Here is a 21987-nt window from a genome sequence, read left to right on the forward strand (position 1 = left end):
ATTATAAGGTATGAGGACACAGGAGGAAATCGGTGAGCAATAATGCAAACATTCCCTTTCTCGCTTGCATAATTTTGTTTTCCATTGAAGTTAATGGTTTTTTGGGCTAAGAATGGAGGGAATGACTAACAGATACAGAGGGAAGAATTTAATTAGTTAGAAGTGTGGTGGGTGGGGGTTCCATTACCTTCTCACCTGTACCAAAGGTGGGAGCAGGTCCCTCATTCAAAGACACTCAGTGACTGATCAAAGTACCTGGGATTGGACAGAGAAAACCTGCTGAGTATTACTCTGCTGACCTTGCTATCAAACCCTTTCCTATGTAATTCCCAACAACACATTACCTGCTAGTCAATAATGGCCCTAGGTCTTTGGTGGGATGTAATAGCAATTGCAGCTTCCCTCGTGATAGAGCTGCTGGTTACTGATTGACTGGTGGATGGGACATCATCTACTTTTGGAGTCCTTAACCCTAGAGGGAAAACATGTGTTTCTGCAGTTGTGCATGAATGGCACTGAATTTTGCAGGCTTTCCCTCAAACAGGTGATGTGTGGTTCTCTCAAGATCTCTCAAGTTGTAGGTAGAACTTCCATCACCTCCATTAAATCCAGCCTGAAGGCACAGACAGATAAGTCCATGTTGGCAGAAGCTGCAAAATCAATCATACTTCACCCAACAATCCTTGAAGGATAGTTTTGTAAAACTCAAAAGTTTATTATGAGAAGGAAATTAAAAAAAAAAACATTTTGCTTTACTGCTGATATGGGAAGACGTCACTATTTCGTATTATAATGAAAAGAAAAGTTGTATGGATTGAACAAAATTAACCTAAACATAGCGTTCATCCAGCATTCTCACTCATTAATAAATAAGGACTTTTATTTTAATCATCTCAAAATGCCCAAACTACTTTGGGAAATCACAAGCACCCAAGAGCATACTTAAGGCCAGTTATAAATGTTTAACATTACAGAGTAAAAATGACTCTGATACTTATTGAATACAATTGAGTTTGAGCTGCATGATGTAGGGCTGCTTTCAATATGAATTGTCTAACTTGAGCTGCATTGTTCTGCCTCCTAGCAACTGAAACAGATTCCCACGTAAAAGGTAAATATAGAAATATCTTAATCATTGACCATCATATTACTCAATTGCAATATCTTGCTTCAACACAATGGAACAGATTTTGCTATGAAAGAGAACAACATCTGAATGATGCATGCTATTATTCATGAAAAAATTGGTTAGCAACTTGTAACGAAGAAAGGTGATTGGCCGCAAGTTGCTGTCCTGATGAATTGTTCCACCATTACCTATGGAAAACTGATATCACATGCTTAATCTCGCTATGAATATCTTGAATTTGTTGCAATAATGAACAATTGTTCATTGAACTTGAAACAGAAATTTAGCTACAGTATCTGATAAACTAAACAAATTGTCAGAAAAACCCACCTGGTTCACTAATTTCCTTTAGGGAAGGAAAATGCCATCCTTACCTGGTCTGGGCTACATGTGACTCCAGACTCACAGCAATAAGATTGACTCTTAACTGGCCTTTGGGCAATTAGAGATGAACAATAAATGCTGGCTCAGTCAGTAACATCCACATCCCATAAATTAATAAAAAAATCTCTGTATAGGAAGATACAGAATTAAAAGTAAGATCTCATTTTGTGAATTCTTTCAGATGTTAAAACTTTATATTTTAAAAACATTTCTGTTTTTCCTTTTTATTATTTTTCTCTCTTTTAATACAATCTGTTATTCTCTGTACTTCTCTTCTGTGAGTGATTTGATATTAAATTCACCCAGTCAACTCAGCATCCATCTCAGGCCTCTTTCTGTTTAAATCTAAATCCCTTAAACTAGTTTGTCAAAGACATACTTCTCTTGACTCATTATACACTGACATCATGTTTTTTAGTGCAGTGATAGTGTCCTTACCTCTGAGTTAAAATGGCGAGGTTCAAGTCACACCTGCTCCAAAGTTGGTCTGAGTATGTTAATTAAGAATATCTACACCAAGGTTCCAGAAGCAAAGTTATCAAGTCGCACATCCAGCATAGTTGGAGGCAAGCTTTTTGTTCAACATAATTATGCACAATTAGACAAAACCTGTCTTGTTCTGCATTACAAATTACGATAGACACATGTTGCTTCACATTTGGTCTTTTGTGCTCCAAATACCACAGTTCAGTTCATTCATACCATGAACTCCCAACCTGATTCCATTGGTATTGGGTGCCTCACCTGCATATTGGAACTAAGTCATGAAAAACCATCATGTCTGTTTTTCAGGAATTGCATCATTTAAAATTCTGTTTATGGTTGATGGTTGGATGTAATCTGTACTGATTAAAGCAGTTGGGTCTGAAAATCAATTAATTAATATCATTGTGTATTCCTGCAAAACTACTGTAAAAATGGCAGTCAGATTATACTGAATACAAGCTTTCCCCAGATTTTCTCACTGTTCTGATGGACGTGGAACCCAAACAGACCATGGTCATAGAAGATTAGATATAGGGTTGGTTACAGGAGACTCCCCATGTTCTGGGTATTCAAGGAGAACCAGGGAACAGTGGAAGTGCTAGGATCACATATGTCTTGGTAAGACTGATAGAGATGGAGCCCATTGAGTGACCAAGTCATGATCAAGGCCTGAACCCTGAAAAGTGGTGCCAATGAATTTTTAAAATATACATTTTCCAGGAGCATTTTTCTCAGGAGACTTTCTGGGTTCAGTATTGAGTTATTTCAAGGAAAAAATCCAGCACCCTTTTCTGAATGAGCAAGCATTACCAAATTTTCCAGTGTGTCAGGTATCTTATAAATGACCCATTGTCTTATGAATCCATTCTTGGGATTGGTAGTAAGAAATCATTGAGCCTGAAGTGAGCAGTAATGGCAGTCTCTGATGACTTGATCCTGGGCTAGTACTCTGGATCACTCGCTAGTAGCTTAAGAGAGACAATATATTTATCAGTGATAATGTTTACAATTTCAAAAACATTCTCTCATCATACTTGTTCTACCTTTGCAAACAAAATTCAATTTCTATGAAATTTACACTTAATTTCAAAGTATTCAAAGAATTAGCACATTGACAGAAAGGAAGTTTGTAATAGTTATGATTAATAGTTTCTGTTTATTGATGTTGAATGTTATATAACATAATAATCCTTTTTAAAAGTTTTACTGGGACATTTTTCCTCAAATTCAGTTCTCCTTCTGATGTGCCTTTTGGTTAACTATGTTAGGCCGCACAACATGTAACACAAAGAGTTATATCCTTGTTCAGACAGATATCCTGAGATTTATTAATAACACTTTTTACAATGCATTAATATCACATGCTTATGCAGCTGTACATTGCATGCATAAATCTGACTGAAGAAGCTACACTGCCTGACCCCATGATACAGGAAATGGAGATAAGGTGAACATTTTTATACTGGACTGACACACATCATGATGTCATGTAATTCTCTGAAAGGTACAGGTCTATCTGGTCATCATACAACACATTCCTTCCATGGTTAGGTCATTGTCTATGCAATTTCCTCAGTTAGGATTCAGAAATTTGTTTTTAAGAGCACTCATATCACCACTCTTTACAGTGACCCTCCTTGAAGTGTACTTGAGCAGGAAAACAAAACAAAGGACTGTTCCACTCAGTTTCCTCTTCCTGTACCATGATGGGTGAAAGTTGTACAGGATAGCTCAAATACTCAAATTCAAATTGGATCTCAAATTCTGGAATTGCATTATTTTTGAGCCTTTTCCTGGTTTTGAAGATGTTTTATCATAGACCTATGAGAGTCATGTGTTGCTCATGATATGCACATTGCTTGGCTTCATTAGTATTTCCTAAAATGAGGCGTAATGCATTGTAATGAATGGACATAGGTGTCTTCAGTACATTGTATCAATCATTCTTTTAATTGTCAAAATGGCACCTTTTGTGGTGTCCATTCTTCTCTATAGAGATTTAGAGCCATAGAGGTATACAGCATGGAAACAGGCCCTTTGGCCAAATTTGTCTATGCTGGCCATGTTTCGTAAACTGAACTAGTTCCATTTGACCGCACTTGGCCCATATCCCTCTAAACCCTTCCTATTCATGTACCTGTCCAAATGTCTTTTAGATGTTGTAATTGTATGTGCCTCTCGGACTTCTTCTGGCAGCTCATTCCGTATACACATCACCCTCTGTGTGAAAAAGTTGCCGCTCAGGTCCCATTTAAATCTTGCCTCTCTCATCTTTAACCCATGCCTTCTAGCTCTGGTCTCCCTACCCTGGGGAAAAGACTTGGCTATTCACCTTAACTATGTCCCTTATGACTTTATACGCCTCTACAGAAGGTCATCCCTCAGCCTTCTAAGCACCAGGGAAAAAGATTCCAGCTTGGGTAGAGTTGTAGAACAGAGAGATCTAGGGGTTCTGGTACATAATTCTCTGAAATTTGCATTACAGGTAAACGGGATGATTAAGCTTGCTTTCATTGCTCAGACTTTTATGAATAGGAATTGGAACATCATGTACAGAACATTGGCGAGGCCTCTTCTGGAATACTGTGTGTAGTTCTGGTCAATAGGAAGTTGTTCTATTTTGTTCAAAAAAGTACACAATCTGTAGGCAGTCAGTTCATACGACATTTTATACATGCCTACATTGGAAATAGAACCACTCTGACTCAAGGTTGGGATACAGACAGATTTCAATCTACTTTTAATGGGTTGTTTGAGCTGAGATATCACCTTTATTTTATGAAACCTTAAGTTATCTCAGGAATGTGACTTGAAAGAAGTGCTAGGACTTAAATATTAATGAATCAAAACCTGCAAAGTCATTATAAGCAACCAAAGACTTAACAACAATCCAGGTTTGTTCAAGACATAGCACCAGTTGAATGACACTTTGATCTTTTACTATAAATTCTGTGTCCTATGATCCTGCCCCAGTAGATACCTGACAAAAGAATAGTGCTCTGAAAGCTAGTGCTTCCAAATAAACCTGTTGGACTATAACCTGGTGTTGTGTGATTTTTAACTTTGTCCACCCCATTCCAACACCGGCACCTCCACTTCAATGCTATAGGAAGAAAATTATTAAATTGGAGAGAGTTCAGAAAAGATTTACCAGGATGTTGCAGGGAATGAAGGGTTTAAGTTATAAAAATAGGCTGAGTAGGCTGGGACATTTTTCACTAATGAGGGCAAGTGTTAATTACCACGCTGTCTACCTGTGATGTAACTTTTAAGGAACTATATACCTACCCCACTATGTCTCTCAGTTCAACAACATTCCCCAGGACCCTACTATTAACTGCATAAGTCCTGCACCGGTTTGTCTAACCAAAACGCAACACTCCGTATTAATCTGAATTAAAATCCATCTGCCATTCTTTAGCCCACTGGCCCCAGTTGAGCAAGTTCCTATAGTACTCTTAGATAATTTTCTTCACTGTCCACTATTCCATCAATTTTGGTGTCATCTGCAAACTTACTAACCATGCCTCCTACATTCTCATCCAAATAGTTTGCATAAATGATGAACAACAGAGGACCCAGCACTGATCCTTGTGGCGCACTGCTGGTCACAGGCTTCTAGTCTGAAGAACAACCCTCTACTAAAAATCTCTGTCTCTGACTGACAAGCCAATTTTGTATCCATTTGGCTAGCCTTTCCTGCATCACAACTGATCCACCCTTACTAACCAGTGTCTATGCAGTACCTTGTCGAAGGCCTTTCTAAAATCCATGTAAACAACATTTACCGTACTGCCCTCATCTACCTTCTTAGTCACCTCTTCAAAAACTCAGTCAAATTTGTGAGATACGATTTCCAACACAACAAACCATGCTGACTACCCTTAATCCATCCTTGCCTTTCCAAATTCATGTAGATACTGTTTCCATGTAAGTCTGTATTTCCCATGACTAATGCACCTCATCTACACATCCTGAACACTGTGAGTAATTTAGCACAGCCAATCCACTTGCACGTCTTTGGACTGTGGGAGGAAACTGGAGTACCCAGCAGAAACCAGTGCAGATACTGGGAGAACGTGCAAACTCTACACAGACATTTGCCCGAGGCTGGAATCAAACCCAGGTACCTGGTGCTTTGAGGCAGCAGTGCTAACCACAGAGCCACCATGCCGTCCCTATTCAATATGCTATCACATGTGAGTCAACTTAATAAGAGCCCATGTTGTTGGGAATAGTATCTTAGCATGGATAGAGGATTGTTCATTTTAAAAAGTCACAGGGTTGAGACAAAAGGGGCATTTTCAAGATGGCAACCTGTAACTAATGGAGTGTCACAGGGATCAGTACTGGGGCCACAGCTATTTATAATATATATTAATGATTTGGATCAGGGAAGTGAATATACTATTGTAAAGTTTGCAGATGAGACAATGAGAGGTGGGAAGGCAAGAGGTGAGGATGACACAAAGAGTCTACAAATTGATATAGACTGGTTAGGTGAATATGCAAACACTTGACAGATGGAAAATAATGTCAGAAAATGTAAAGGTACGCACTCTTGCAGGAAGAATAGAAAGGCTGAATACTTTTTAAATGATGAAGACAGCAGAAAACTGCAGCACTGATGGATTTGGAGGTCCTTGTGCATTAATCACAAAAGCTAGCATCTAAATTCTGTGGGTAACATGGAAGACAAATGGACTGTTGAGCTTTATTTCAAAGGGAATTGGAATATAAAATTAGGGAGATCTTGCTAAAACTTAGTTGGACTTCACCTGAAAAAGTGTGAACAATTTTGGCCCTTTTATCTAGATAGATAGATTGGCATTGGAGATGGTCCAAAGATAACTCTGAAGGTTGATTCCAGGTATGGAGGGATTTTCTTATGAGAAAAGCTTGGGTAGGTTAGTTTTGTACTCATTGGAGTTTAGAAAAATGAGAGGAGATCTTATTAAATTATATAACATTGTTAAAGGGAAGGATATTTTTACAGGATAGGTGTGCAGAGATTGCTTGTGCTGCTGAGTAAGTCTCGGACTAGAGGATATAGTCTCAGAGTAAAGCATTGCCCATTTATGACAGAGATGAGGAGGAATTTATTTTCTCATTGGGTATGAATCTTTACCACAGAGGGCTGTTGAGGCTGTATTATTAAGAGTATACAAAGCATAGATACACAGATTTTTAGTCAGTAAAGGAATCAAGTATTACAGAGAAAAGGCAGCAAAGTGGAATTGAGGTAATCAGATCAGCGACGGTTTTGCTGAAATGCTGGATCACACTCAATGAACTGAATGACCTATTTTTGTGCTCATGCTCTATGGTCTTATGATCTATGAAAACCTTTGAAGAAGTAGATAACCACTACTTGGTTTAGTGTTAATAGTAGCTAAAACTGGGAAAGGGCAGAAAGGACCCATATGCAGTACTGAGCTACAATATGACAAAGGAACCTATTTTAAAAATGCTTGAAAGCAGTAAATCACTCCTGAATAATCAGCAATACAATTTAAAGCTTTATTGAAAAACCTATTACAGTCATGCTGTAATGCAAAGTTTAACTGGCAAATAAAGGGAACACTGCCTAGTGTTTTAGCAAGCTCTGCAGTAATTCAATTTAAAACAGTATTTGTGAGTACAAGAGTGTAAGTTTAAGGAACACGAGATAAGCAATATTGTAATGCTACAGATTGACAACAATTTTACAATTGACAATTTTAAGATTAATCAGCACATTGAGAAGAAATGAAAAATGATGTTATTCTTCCAAACAGATTCAAGGGCAGCATACAGGACACAAATTTGCACTCATGGAGTGATAACTTTTAAGATACAGTTCAGATGTTTAGGCTTCAAATTCCATAAGGAGTCAGAAAGAGGCACATTATTTTCAAGAATAACTGGTCCAGGGGCAAACAGAATGATTGTCAAAACAATGGATCAGTAAAAGAGCAACCAGTCATTGGGCAACCACTGAAAGATTTCACTGCGTTCCCTGGACTCAAAGCAGACCACAAAGAATCTGTAGAGATTACATTTAGTGCCACAATAGGAATGTCCCACAAAGCCAGGAAAATATGGTGGCCAGCAAGACAGGAGAGGCTTAACCACATTCAATAAAAAACAAATGAGGGACAAAGATTCTGTTGTGTTGAAGGATGGCTAAACCAAAAGACCAGTGTGTTTGGCTGAGAAGGCATACTTTGAGCACCAGCACATTTCACAATCAATGACAACTTACTAATGTGTGACAAAAAAAATCCTCATTGTTTCAGTTTGTTTTGGGAATATGAAGTGAAAAAGGTACAACAGAAATATTTAGGCATTGTCAGGTGTACAGCCAGTGCTCAGTCAGAGATCTCAAAAGTGATTGAAAAATCTCGTAACCCATTGTGAAATCTGGCATCGCACAGAATAGTTAGGCTTGTAAAGCACTCCTGTCATCACTGCTGACAGATCAGATGATGAAACTCAGCCAAAAGAAACAAATATTGAGAACAAGAATGAGCAGAACAAACCACCTGAGTTCACTGGTGACTCTTTAACTGATGGTGTCCAGGCAATACAGCAGCTGACTGAACAAATGAATAAAGCAGTACAGTTAATGCCAGCTGGGTTTGAATGAGCAGCATTCTTTCAGTAACAGAAATGATGACCTGAAAAATATTATTTCTTCCAACAATCACAAACAGCAAATGAAGATGTTCAACCTGATCAAAAACTTAAGGGTGATTAGCTGAATAATGATTCCTTGGGAGTTAGTCAAATGACCACAGTTCCAGGACACAGTCAAAAAAAATGTAATTACCTGCTCTAAGTATTCTTCAAAAAAGAGAATACCTCTTTCAATTAGAGAGAAATTGCATGATCCAGAAATCCAGGGTATTACAAAGAAGAGAGTGCTTGTTTCAATAGGGCAGACAGCCTCCAGGAAGGAATGTTTGGATGTTAACGGTCCTCAAGATTAGGTAATGGATGGACCCACAATACCTTCAAACAATGACATCTGCTGCTAGGGATATCTGAGCAATAAAATATACTCCAACAGGGAAAAGATCCACAGATCAGGACCAATGTCAACACTCCTCAAGCAAGACACACACCATTCTTCCAAGTTCAATAAGATTGTGTTTTGTGAAAAGTGTGAAATTCCCCATTGCCCACAGTTGTGAGGTCAGAAACATGAGGGAAGATGAGGGAGTAGTAAAGGTGATAGCTTTATAGACATGATTGTACAATGGATTAACTATTGAAAGTAAAACTTGGAGTGAGATGTTGTATGAGATAATTGTTTTAAAGGGATTAATGTTCATATTACATTGGCTCCACCTATTCTACTAAGACTACACACAGACTGGATGAAGACAAAGTGTTCCATTCCAGTTTCTGGAGGGAACAAAAGTGTCTCCACCAGCTCGCTCATGTTTTGGTAATTATGTCTGATACTGTTGTACTTATTGACATCACACAATAAACCTTCTTGTAATCCAGGAACACATCTGTAAATACTTTTCAATGGTTCATCCTCTGCTGCCATTAATTAGGTAGACCCAAGACAAAGGAGGATTCATGGCAGTGAGCTATCTCAAATCCAGTACCATATATGGTAGAGATACCAAATGCCACAATGTACTAGCAGTAGTCATCTAGAAATAACTACATTTCCCACCTTCTTAAATACAGCTTGCTGCATAATAGAACATAGAACATAGAACATAGAAAAATACAGCACATTACAGGCCCTTTGGCCCTCGATGTTGCGCCGATCCAAGCCCACCTAACCTACACTAGCCCACTATCCTCCATATGCCTATCCAATGCCCGTTTAAATGCCCATAATTGTGACTTACAGCTACCAGAAAAGAAAGCTCAATAATGTTTTGTTTTGAAGAAGGATCACTGAATATGAAACATTAATTCTGCTTTATCTCCAGAGTTGCTGCAAGTCCTGCTGAGTTTCTCTAGCAATTTCTGTTTTTGTTTCAATGATTTTCATTTTTGCTGTCTGAGACACATTATGGGTTAATGCTGGCAGGACAAAATCATAAATGTGGTAGACCTCTCAAAGGTAAAGACCTCTAGGGTATTAGCCCCAGTCAGAAATGGCTTTGATGAATTTGGCCATTTTAGATGTGGAAGAACCTTACATACTGACTGTCTAACTAGCGGGGTAGCTGGGGTCAGATGACAAATGAATCAGCCAAGAATATGAAGGTTCCACCTGTCATGTATTGCGCTTGGGGATAGAGAAAAATAGTGACATCTGTGGGCTGTTTTGCATGAACATGATAACCAGTGACCACAGCAAGGCAATAGGTGCTGTTCAAGGATTGGTCTCTTTAGCCATTAGCAAAGATGCAACGAAGAAAAACATGTCCCCACCCCAAATCTAAATGGATTGTTTGCTGCATCTTCATAATCTCGTATTGATGGAAGGACCCGAATAATATTTAAAAGATTTAATTACAATCCTGAAGTCTATTATTTTTTAAGGCATTTTTTATACTCCTTCACGATGTGGTGCCATTTTATTGTTCATCGCTAGTCGCCTTTGAGAAGAGGGCAGTTGTAGTCCACATGCTTTAGGTAGACCCACATTGCTGTTAGAGAAGGGAATCCAGGATTTTAAAAACCGAAAGAACTACAGATACGTAAATCAGAAACAAAACCAGAAATTGTTGGAAAAGCTCAGCATGTGTGGAGAGAAATCGGGATTAATGTTTCAGGTCAGGTGGCCCATCCTCAGAACGATTTTGACTGAGCAATACTGAAGGAATGGCACTATATTTCGAAGTCAGAGTGGAGGGTGGCTTGGTAAGGGACGTGCAGGTAATAGTGTTGCCATGGACCTGCTGTCCCCTGCTATACTCAGTGGTAGTGGTTATGGGTTTAGAAGGTGCTCTCTAAGAATGTAACAACTAAGAGCAGGAGCAGGCAATTTAGTTCCTCAAGTCTGTTCCACCATTTGATACAATCACAGCTAGTCTCATCTTGGCCTCAACTCCACTTTCCCGCCCACTCTCCATAACCCTTCAACTCATTACGAATTAAAAATCTGTCTAATTCTTCCTTAAATTTCCTCAATATGCTAATCCACTGCATTCTGGGGCAGTGAATTCCACACATTCACAACCCTTTGAGAGAGTAATTTCTCATCTCTGTTTTAAATCTGCTATCTCTTATCCTAAGATTATTACATCTCATTCTGATTACCCCATATAAGGAAACATTCTCTCTATGTCTATTTTGCCAATCCCCTTTAGCATCTATATACCTCAACTAGGTCTCCTCTCATGCTTTTAAACTCCAGAGCATAGGCCTAAACTGTTCAATCTCTCTTTATAATACAAAACCTTCATGTCTGGAATCAATTTAGTGAACCTCTCCTACAACTACAATTATGTCCCCAATAAAGTAAGGGGATCAGAATTGTACGCAATACTGCAGATGTTGTCTCACTAATACGTTGTACAATTGTGGCAACACTTCCCTCCTTTTATACTCTATTCTTTTAGCAACAAATGCTAAAATTTCATTCACCGTCCCTATTACCTACATACTAGTTTTCAGCAATTCATACATGAGGCCACCCAATCCCTCTCCAACAAAGCATTCTTCTCTAAGTTTTTTTACATTAGATTCGCTACAGTGTGGAAACAGGCCCTTCAGCCCAACAAGTCCACACCAACCCTCTGAAGAGTAACCCACCCAGACCCATTTTCTTCTGACTAATGCACCTAACACTATGGGCAATTTAGCATGGCCAATTCATCTGGCCTACACATCTTTGGACTGTGGGAGGAAGCCCACGCAGACATAGGGAGAATGTGCAAACTCCACACAGGTAGTCACCCAAAGCTGGAATTGAACCTGGGACCCTGGTGCTGTGAGGTAGCGGTACTAACCACTGAGACAAGTTGCTTTCTATTTCGCTAATCAAAATGGTAACGTCACATTTATCCACGTCAAACTCCATCTGTCCAATCTTGAACTAAAAACTTACCTATCCATATCCATTTATAAATTTCTTATTTCTTCATTGCAACTTACTTTCTTACCTAAAGAGCCTTGCAGTTCAACCTGTAGATAGTACACACTGCTGTTACTCAGCTTTGGTGCTGGATCGAGTGGATGTGATGCCAATTAAGTGGGTTGCATTTTCTAAGCTTCTTGAGTGTTCTTGAGCAGGCCCCATACAGGCAAGTGGGGAGTTTTTTTTTATCACATTCCTGACTTGTGCCTGGGCAGTCAGGAAGTGAGTTAATGCCTAACGTACAAATCTTGTTTCTCTAATTGATATTTATATTTGGAGAGAGTCAATAAAATGTGGCACTGGAAAAGCACAGCAGGTCAGGCAGCACCTGAGGAGCTGCCCCATAGGTGGAAATGGAGCCCACAGAGAGAAAAATAGTTGGACAGAGAAACAAGTGGATAAAGGCCAGCCTGCGAGAATGAATAGCAGGGATCATTAGTAGTTGAAATTATGTAATAATAGCAGCCCATGTGATGTTAAGGCCAAGTGTATGGGAGTTGAGGTAAGGACATAGGGAAAGGTACCTTAAACCCTAAAAGTGTCGAACTTGATATTAAGTCCAGAAGGCTGTACAGTTCCCAAGCGGAAGATGAGGTGCTGTTTCCAGCATGTACTGGAGCACTGCAGCAAGCCTGAGACAGAGATGTTGGCCAGGAAACACGTTCTCAGGATTTCTGCAATGCTCCAGCAAAGCATGGAGTTTTTCCAGCAATTTCTCATTTTGTTTCTAATTTCCCAATCCCATATACCAGGCCTTGACATGGGCTGCTACCACTAACAACCCATCATCAGCTACTAATGATCCCCATTAGCAGCTATGTTCATTCTCCTAGGCTGATCTTTACCCATTCACCTGCCCAACTGTTTTTCTCACTCTCTGGGCTCCATCTCCACCTATCGTTTACTCCTGCCCTCTCCCCTACCCCATCTTCACTAGACTTGAAATCTTAACTCTTTCTCTCCACAGATATTGCCAGACCTGCTGATTTTTTCCAGCAATTTCTGATGTTGTTTCTCATAATGTTATCTTTTAAAATTAAGATTGCTGTTGTTCTTTTAATTTGAAAAGCAATTATGTTAAATTATGTTAAATTTAAAAAGTCCTATCGTTGTGCTCTCTCCCTTGATTACCTGCTACATTCAATATTTCCCCTTCGACTTAGAGAGCACAGCAGAGCAGTGCAGCTCTGAGAGATCACTTGGATTGTTTTCTTGCTAAATCTACTACTAAACATACACGAACACAACAGGAAGGGACCCGCCTCTTGTAGTTAACCCCCTGAGACTGTTGCTGCTTTCCCTCCAGAGGGTTATAGTTACCAGCAATTGACAAAAGAAAAGTTAAGGAAGTTGATTGAAAGAGGACAGGATATAAACATGCCTGCAAGTTTGGTAGATAGAATGAACATTGCACCTCTGGTTAGTGCGCAACAGGAAGAGGAAAGCAGCTGGTGCTGAGATGTCTTAAAATTGTTTTGCTTTTTGCTGTTCATGACAAATTCTTCAGAAGCTTCAGCTCCCATCATTACCCGCATGTTTATTCAATATCTTGTGTAATTCTACATATACAAAATAATGGAACCAGTCAAATTAATTTTGTCAGACACTTGTTCCTGCTCTCAATAGTGAATGTTGTATATTTAAGCACCACAAATACAAACTATAGATAATACCTTCCTATCCTCTTTTCCTTCCAAAAAGGAAATGATTATATTCTTTGAAATGGCTATGGGAATGAGCTGGAGCATTGGACAAACTGAATAGTCCAATCAATGAGATGATACAGGCATAATAGGCTGAATGGCCTACTCTGTGCTGTATTATCCTATGATCCCTTTCATTATGTCATGCAGAACTTCCACTCTATTTTGTATTCTACCTCAGCAGTAACATTGGAGATGCCGTGTGGAGCAGGACAGAATATCAAGCCCTTTGTTCTGGACTCACATGTGAAGAATAAGTATTGGAAGAGGTATTTGCAGGCACTAATGGAACTGTGCGGCTGCATGTATCAAGGCTTTTAGAAAAGGAGATGAGAGGGAGAAAAAAAGAACTAACCATAAGGCTTTCACTTCTTCTTTGTGGTGGAGATTTCAAATCAATTTTTCAGAGTCAACAACTCTGGAAAATTACACAGTATCCATGCATTTGAAAGCACAACATGAGATCCATCAGGGGAATTCCTGCACTGAACTGGTTCCCCTTTTTATTTCTTGTTTCAGGGTGTAAAGGAGCATAAATGTGGAATCTGTGGACGTGAGTTTACGTTGCTGGCCAACATGAAGCGACATGTCCTTATTCACACCAACATCCGAGCCTACCAGTGCCATCTTTGCTTCAAGAGCTTTGTGCAGAAACAAACATTGAAGGCACACATGATTGTCCACTCTGACATCAAACCTTTCAAATGCAAGGTTTGTATTTATTTTAGAATGTTTGCAGGCTAACAGACTGTTGCTGCTGAATGATCTGTGTGTATTACTTTGAGAGCAATAATCCAATGCTCAAATTTCAAATAGGCTTCAAATCATTAGATTTGATCGTCATCATTAACGGTGTTAAATATTTTGAAGGAAATTCACTATGACTAAAATGTCATAAGTCAATCTTCATATACTTATCGTGCAATTAAAGGTCGGCCCAAAATAATGGGAATGCCATTATCACACATCACATGATACAAAGTGATTTGTTACACTAATCAAGGCCATAAAATTAAAGAGTAACTATAAAGTATGCCATAATTAGTGCAAAATAGAAAAAGCATAATGAAATGACAAAAGGTGATCTCTCTTTTGGAGCATGGGGTGTTGTCGTGCAGGAACTCAGAGATCCAGTTTTAAGATCCAGGTCATTGGTTCAAAACCCACTGTGATATCTTGTGGAATTGAAATTCAGCCAATGAATCTGGAGAATAAAGTTAACTTTAGTAATGGGAACCACACAAATATCATTATAAAAACCCACCTCGTTCTAATATCCTTGAGTGAAGAAAATCTGCCGTTTTTACCTGTCTGGCCTACATGTGACACCAGACCCACAGCAATGAGGTTAACTTTTAACTGAAGGGACCAGTAGACCATTCAGTTCAAGGGCAATTAGGGATGAAAAAGATGGCCTTCCTGGCAACACACACATATCCGACAAAATATTATTTTAAAGTTCTGGAAGTATCCAGAAGTGGTGGTGTCTAGGTTGGATTCCCCACACTGCTGAGTTTCTGATTTCAATCTCTAGTTTTAAGGAGGGTCAGATGGACAAAAGGATGGTTATCAGAGGTATCTGCCAGAATTGAACTAGTGGGAACAACATTGAGGAATACGTTTGCAAGCAGCCTACATAACGGTGCAAAAAATATGCTGTAGTAGTAATTGAAGACTTAAATTTTCCTCAGATAGATTTTGAAAGAAAGAGAGGAGGAAGGATTTCTAAACTGAATTTTCTGTATCAGCATATTTTCAGTCCAAGAAAGGTAGCATGGTTGGATTTGTTTTTGGGCAATGAGACGATTTAAACAAATTAGATGTACATATGGTAATAATTTTGGACAATGTCCACAACATCATTAGGCTCAGGTTAGCTTTGAAAATGGTCAAGGATCCATTAGAATAAAAATAATTAATTAGGAGAGAGTCAACATCAATGGAGTGAGAATGGATTGGATCCTGGTAAAATGAAATCATGGATTGGAAAACAAAACTATTGGCCACTTGTAGAGAGGAGTTAGTTCAGGAACAGACAAGAAACAATGCCATGAGAAATAAACCCAGAGCTGCATGGATAATGAAAGAGATGAGATGGAAAAAAAATGCATATTACACATGTTGAATGGAAATAGAAATAGAAATGGGTTGAGTATGCAAAGGGAAGGAAGAAAAAGAAGACAAGAGAAGTACAAGGAGAAGATGAAAATAGATTGGCAGCTAACATTAAAAAATTCCAAAGTCTTCGATACATTTTTAAATAATAAAAGCATGGCATGAGGAGAAGTGGAGCCAGTTATGGGCCTAAATACATGCATCTGTTGTTACTGATGAAGAAGCTCTGCTCAAGTCATAGTGAAAAAAGAGGTAGTTGTGTCACTGGATGGACTAAAAAGTGGTTCAAAGGAAGTATTAGAAAAACTGGATGTACTTAAAGGCTGTCACCAGAACGAGGTGACATGCATCCAAGATACCAAAGGAAATAGTATTTGAAATTGTGGAGACCTGAATGAGGCTGATAAAATAATAATGGCAAACAAATTGAACAAATGCTTTGCAGAGTCTTCATAGTAGATGATACCTGTAGCATTGCAAAAATGCTAAATAATCAAAGGGGGAATGGGGAATAAACACAATAATTATCACAAGTGAAAATGTACAAGGCAAAGTAATGAAGCTAAAGGCCTTGACTTCATGGGTTACCAGCTAGGAGATTAAAGGAAGTAGCTACAGAGATAGTGTATGCACCAGTCATAATTTTCTAAGAGCTATCAGATCCTGGAAAAATCCCAGAGGATTGGAAAACTTCAAATGCAATATCCTATCAAAAAGGGAGGGGGATACAAACAGGTAACTATAGACTGCTTAGATTAAAGTCTGTCATTGGAAAAATGTTAGTCTATTATAGTCTAGTTACTGGGTGGCTCAGTGGTTAGCACTGCTGCCTCACAGCACCAGGGTCCCAGGTTCAATTCCAGCCTTGGGCAACTGTCTGTGTGGAGTTTGCACATTCTCCCCGTTCCTGCGTGAGTTTCCTCTGAGTGCTCTGGTTTCCTCCCACAATCCAAAGATTGTGTAGGCCAGGTGAATTGGCCATGCTAAATTGTGTGTAGTGTTAGGTGCATTCGTCAGAGGGAAAATGGGTCTGGGCAGGTTAGTCTTCGGAGGGTCGGTGTGGACTGGTTGAGCCAAAGGGCCCGTTTCTGCACTGTAGGGAATCTAATAAAGATTATAAAGGATGTGATTGTAGGGCACTTCAAAACACATAACATAATCAAGAAGAGTCATGAAGGGGAAGTTATGCCTGACAAATTTGTGAGAGTTCTTTGAAGAGATAGCAAGCTGGATAGATAGAGAACCAATCAATGGAATATTTGAATTTCCAAAATGCATTTAAAAAAGTACTGAATGTAAGGTCACTTAGTGAATCAGGAATCCATGTTGTTGGGGTCATATATTAACACGGATAGAGGATTGATCAATGGTGGATGGAACTAAATCCTGATTAGTGATGCACTTTGGAAGAAGGAACAAGACAAAGATTTACTCAATGAATGGCAAGACACTAGGAAGCTCGAAGCATCTTGGGGTTCTTATCCTCAGATCTCTGAAAGTGATAGGATAGACTTATAGGGTCAATAAGAAGGCATATAGGAAGCTTGCCTTTATCAGTCATGACATAGATTATAAGAGCAGGGAGGGCAGTTTGGAGCAGTACAGAGCTTTTGTTTGGCCATAACTGGAGTATTGTTTGCGGTTACGGTCATCACAGTACAGGAAAGATGTGATTACACTGGAGCAGGTGCAAAGGAGATTCATTAGGATGTTGCCCAGGATGGAGTGTTTCAGCAATGAAGAGAGCTTGGATGGCTCAGGTCGTGTTCTTTGAAGCAGGCAAGGTTGAAAGGGGACCTGATGTACAGGATTAGGAAGGGCATGGTCAGGGTGAATAGGAGATAACTGTTCTCTTTAACTGAAGGGTGAATAACAAGGGGGTATAATTTTAAATTGAAAGGCAGAAGGTTTAGAGAGGATTTCAGGTTTTCAACCAGAGGGTGTTGGGGTGTGGAATGCACTGCCTGGGAGGATAGTTGAAGTAGGAAACCTCACAACCTTTAAAAGGTACTTGAATAAGCACTTGAAGTGTCATAACATTCAATTCCTGGACCTAATGGGAAAGTGGGACTAGTCTACATAGTAGTATATTTTTGGTGAGACGGACTTGATGGGCCAAGGGGCCTTTTCTGTATTCTGTGTTTCTAAGGATGAAAGGTGATGGAAACATAAGGATGTGGAAAAATTGTTTTAATTCATAGGCAAGTCTATAAACAGAGAACATAATCTCAGAATCAGGGGTTGCATATTTAAGATACAGATGAGGAGCAATTTCTCCTCTCAGTGGCTAGCGAATCTGTGGAATTCTTTACCACAGAGGGCTGTTGAGGCTGGGTCATTAGGTATATTCAAGACTGAGGCTTATAGATTTTTAATCAATAAGGGAATCAAGGGTTTTGTTGGAAAGTCAGGAAAATTGAGCATTATCAGACCAGGAGAAAGTGAGGACTGCACATTGAATGACAGAACAGATGGTTCAAATGGCCTACTTCGGCCCCTTCGTTTTATGGTCCTGAGTATCAATGTGTCCAATGGAATCTGCTGGGGTGATGTGGTTGTCATGGTTTGCCTCGGTTTGCAAGTTGTACAATGTGGTTGTGAGGCTTCCAACAGTGCTAAGTGAGAATGAGACAAAGCTAGGATTGTTCACTATGAGTCGTGACTGATAGAAATTGGCTGCAGGTAAATGGCGAGGATCTGCTAAAATAAAAGTGACTGAGGCCAACATCATTTAGCTTATGGGTATTCAGGCAGTTGAATGATATGAATAAACACCACCATATCATTCAGTAACTAAATATGTAACATACTCTAAAAACAGTTTCTAAAAGTAGATTTGTTTCTGTATGGGGGAGTTTTGCAAAGATTATCTGGTGACCGGGGTATGCTAATGACATGAAGCATTTAAAATCTAGATACAAATCAAAAGTTGAATAGACTTGATGCACATATTTGCCAAGCTTCTGAGGCCTCAAATCTCACTACATATTTAGAAGACTGTTACTTGCCACAGATAATAATTTTTACATTTGCTCAAATTTTTTTACAGAACAGCTTTTTACATACTTTTTAAAAATCAGAAACAGCTTGGATTTATTTCTAAAGCTTTGCTTCTTGAATTCAAATGGATCACATGGTATATTAAACTCAAACGTTGTTTTAGTACATGTAAACTTAAAATATCATCACTGTAATTTCACTTGAGAGATTTTGTATTGGGGCAACAACTTTTACAATGGAGGATTACAAACATGGTATCTATGCAAAATAACATTAGGGGCTATGATACAAAAGGGAGAAAGTCTGAAACAAATCTCAAGGCAAGCATTATTAATCATTTAGTAAAAAGAGAACAGCCAGACAAATTAGGACATTATTAATAATCAGGTCAACAGTAAATAAGTTTTGTAAGCAGGGAATGGATGGGCATCTTCTCCAGAAGTGAAATCACACTGTGAAATATTAGCATTTAAATTAATTTACCTATTCATAATATCATGACAAGGCTGTATATCACAGAAAAGTTTTGTTCCAAACAGAGCTGACAAATGGCATTCTGGCCCTGCTAAACAAAGCAGTAGATTTAAGGAAGCATTCAGGCAAGAGTTTAAGATTACCATAGCTATTTCATGGAGAGTCACTTGGAGGGAGGATTGAAATACTCTGCCTTCACCTTCCTCGTTACTGTGACGGAGTCTCATTCTCCTCATGCAAATAACAATCTATTTTGGAAAGAAGTCTAGAAATAAGAGCAGCACATATCTGTGTGGCTTGTATTTGTGACATGCACAGAACAAAAAGGGAATGAAATACTTAGCTAACCTACGTGCTTGCAGTTAAAGCCTTTTGTCATGTGAGATTTATGACACTGGATCCATGATGGCTCAGAGTGACCTTTCTCCTGCAATCTTCCGCTGCTTCTCTTACAAATTATGGAAGTGGGCTCTTCTTATGGAATCTTGCAGCCAAAGGGGTGGAAGTGCCCACCACTGCTTGGAATCCTTCTGTCATTCATGCACAATGTCAGATTTAAAGGCCAGCTGTGTATCCACTTCAGACACTGCAAATTAGGAACTGGCCCTCACACTCTGCTAGTGGCTCATTGTGGCACAGAAAGGAAAGGTCACTACCCACTTCCTTGAGAGGGGACTGGAGTTGCTGGTAAACTGGATGGTGGAGGGTAGGGCTGTCCATCACAGGAAGTAACTCCAGCAGACACAGCCAGCAGTCCAGATCGAGGCTGAAGCAGGATTCCCAGCTGTGCAGGAAAAAGGCCAAGGATCTTCTGCAAGAGTAAGTAGCATCCTCTGCTACCTCACACTTACAGGGCCACCACTCAGGTGGACTCAGCTACTGCACCTATATCTCACCAAGGACCTTGGACTACAACTTTCACTATTAAATGTATCATAAACCATTAAACAGATCTCATCTAACACAGTTTCCCAAACTACTAAACTGCACTACCTGCTCACTCACCAGGGTCACCTATCCAGCTCATGCATTATCACTAAGTTCACTTTCATCAGACTTAATCTTCCCTTTGTCTCATTCATTCCAGAAAGAATTGACCCATGTACGAGGATCAAGAGTGGTGGAGAGTAGGAAATAGTAGTGCAGAACTGTGATGAACATCAGGCACTTCATCCCCTATGAGGAGAAAATTCAAGAATTAGCCAGAAGGGAAGACACTGATATGAGGTTGGGGAAAACTTAATAGACAATCAACCCAGTAAGCTTCATTATGCTCCGTAGCTCTCCTGGTGCTAACTGCACACACTTTTGTCCCTGTTACACAACTAGTTCTCCATGTTCTGTTATGCAGGGAACAGCAGCACCCAATGAGCTAGCACAGATCTTCTTAGCTCCACCTCCACCTCCATCTTCACCTCCACCTCCCCGCTGCTCCGAACTCTCCGAGGAAGCAAGGGCAAGTTTGCACCCTGCACCCAGCCAGGCACCTTCCCCTCAGTGGGTACTCTATTGAAGTCAGGCTGGTGAGCACATCACTGAAATAGCTCCACAGCTGGTTGAGGAAGAAGTGTCCCAGCTCTCTGACACTCAGAAAACCGACAGATACCAGGCATCTGCTCAGCCCTAGGTAGGGGACAATTCCATCATCTCAACCATTAAAGACTTTGTCAAACTGCATGGACACAGAATCAGAGAGCAGATTTGGGAGAGGCAGTCGATAAGACCATAAGACCATAAGACCATAAGACATAGGAGTGGAAGTAAGGCCATTCGGCCGATCGAGTCCACTCCGCCATTCAATCATGGCTGATGCGCATTTCAGCTCCACTTACCAGCGTTCTCCCCGTAGCCCTTAATTCCTCGAGACAACAAGAATCTATCAATCTCGGCCTTGAAGACATTTAGCGTCCCGGCTTCCACTGCACTCCGTGGCAATGAATACCACAGGCCCACCACTCTCTGGCTGAAGAAATGTCTCCGCATTTCTGTTCTGAAATGACCCCCTATAATTCTAAGGCTGTGTCCACGGGTCCTAGTCTCCTCGTCTAACGGAAACAATTTCCGAGCATCCACCTTTTCCAAGCCATGTATTATTTTGTACGTCTCTATTAAGTCTCCCCTTAATCTTCTAAACTCCAACGAATACAATCCCAGTATCCTCAGCCGTTCCACATATGTTAGACCTGTCATTCCAGGGATCATCCGTGTGAATCTCCGCTGGACACGTTCCAGTGCCAGTATGTCCTCCCTGAGGTGTGGGGACCAAAACTGGACACAGTACTCCAAATGGGGCCTAACCAGAGCTTTATAAAGTCTTAGTAGTACATCTCTGCTATTATATTCCAACCCTCTTGAGATAAGAGACAACATTGCATTCGCTTTCTTAATCACGGACTCAACCTGCATGTTTACCTTTAGAGAATCCTCGACTAGCACTCCCAGATCCCTTTGTGCTTTGGCTTTATTAATTTCCTCACCATTTAGAAAGTAGTCTATGCTTTTATTATTTTTGCCAAAGTGCAAGACCTCGCACTTGCTCAAATTCCATCAGCCATTTCCTGGACCACTCTCCCAACCGGTCTAGATCCTTCTGTAGCCTCCCCACTTCCTCAGTACTACCTGCCTGTCCACCTAACTTCGTACCATCGGCAAACTTCGCT

General features: G+C 39.8%; 1 protein-coding gene across 1 annotated transcript in view; it reads left to right on the forward strand.

Annotated features, from left to right (window-relative positions):
- The window catches only part of znf366 (zinc finger protein 366), a 64568-nt gene that overhangs the window by 25431 nt on the left and 17150 nt on the right, over nucleotides 1-21987 (forward strand). Inside the window, exons 3-4 of the mRNA XM_043702768.1 lie at nucleotides 14258-14449; nucleotides 20679-20783. Coding sequence (XP_043558703.1) covers nucleotides 14258-14449; nucleotides 20679-20783 — 297 coding nt within the window. The remainder of the gene's footprint in view (nucleotides 1-14257; nucleotides 14450-20678; nucleotides 20784-21987) is intronic.

The sequence above is a fragment of the Chiloscyllium plagiosum genome, chromosome 2 (assembly GCF_004010195.1).
Source record: "Chiloscyllium plagiosum isolate BGI_BamShark_2017 chromosome 2, ASM401019v2, whole genome shotgun sequence".
NCBI lineage: Eukaryota > Metazoa > Chordata > Chondrichthyes > Orectolobiformes > Hemiscylliidae > Chiloscyllium > Chiloscyllium plagiosum.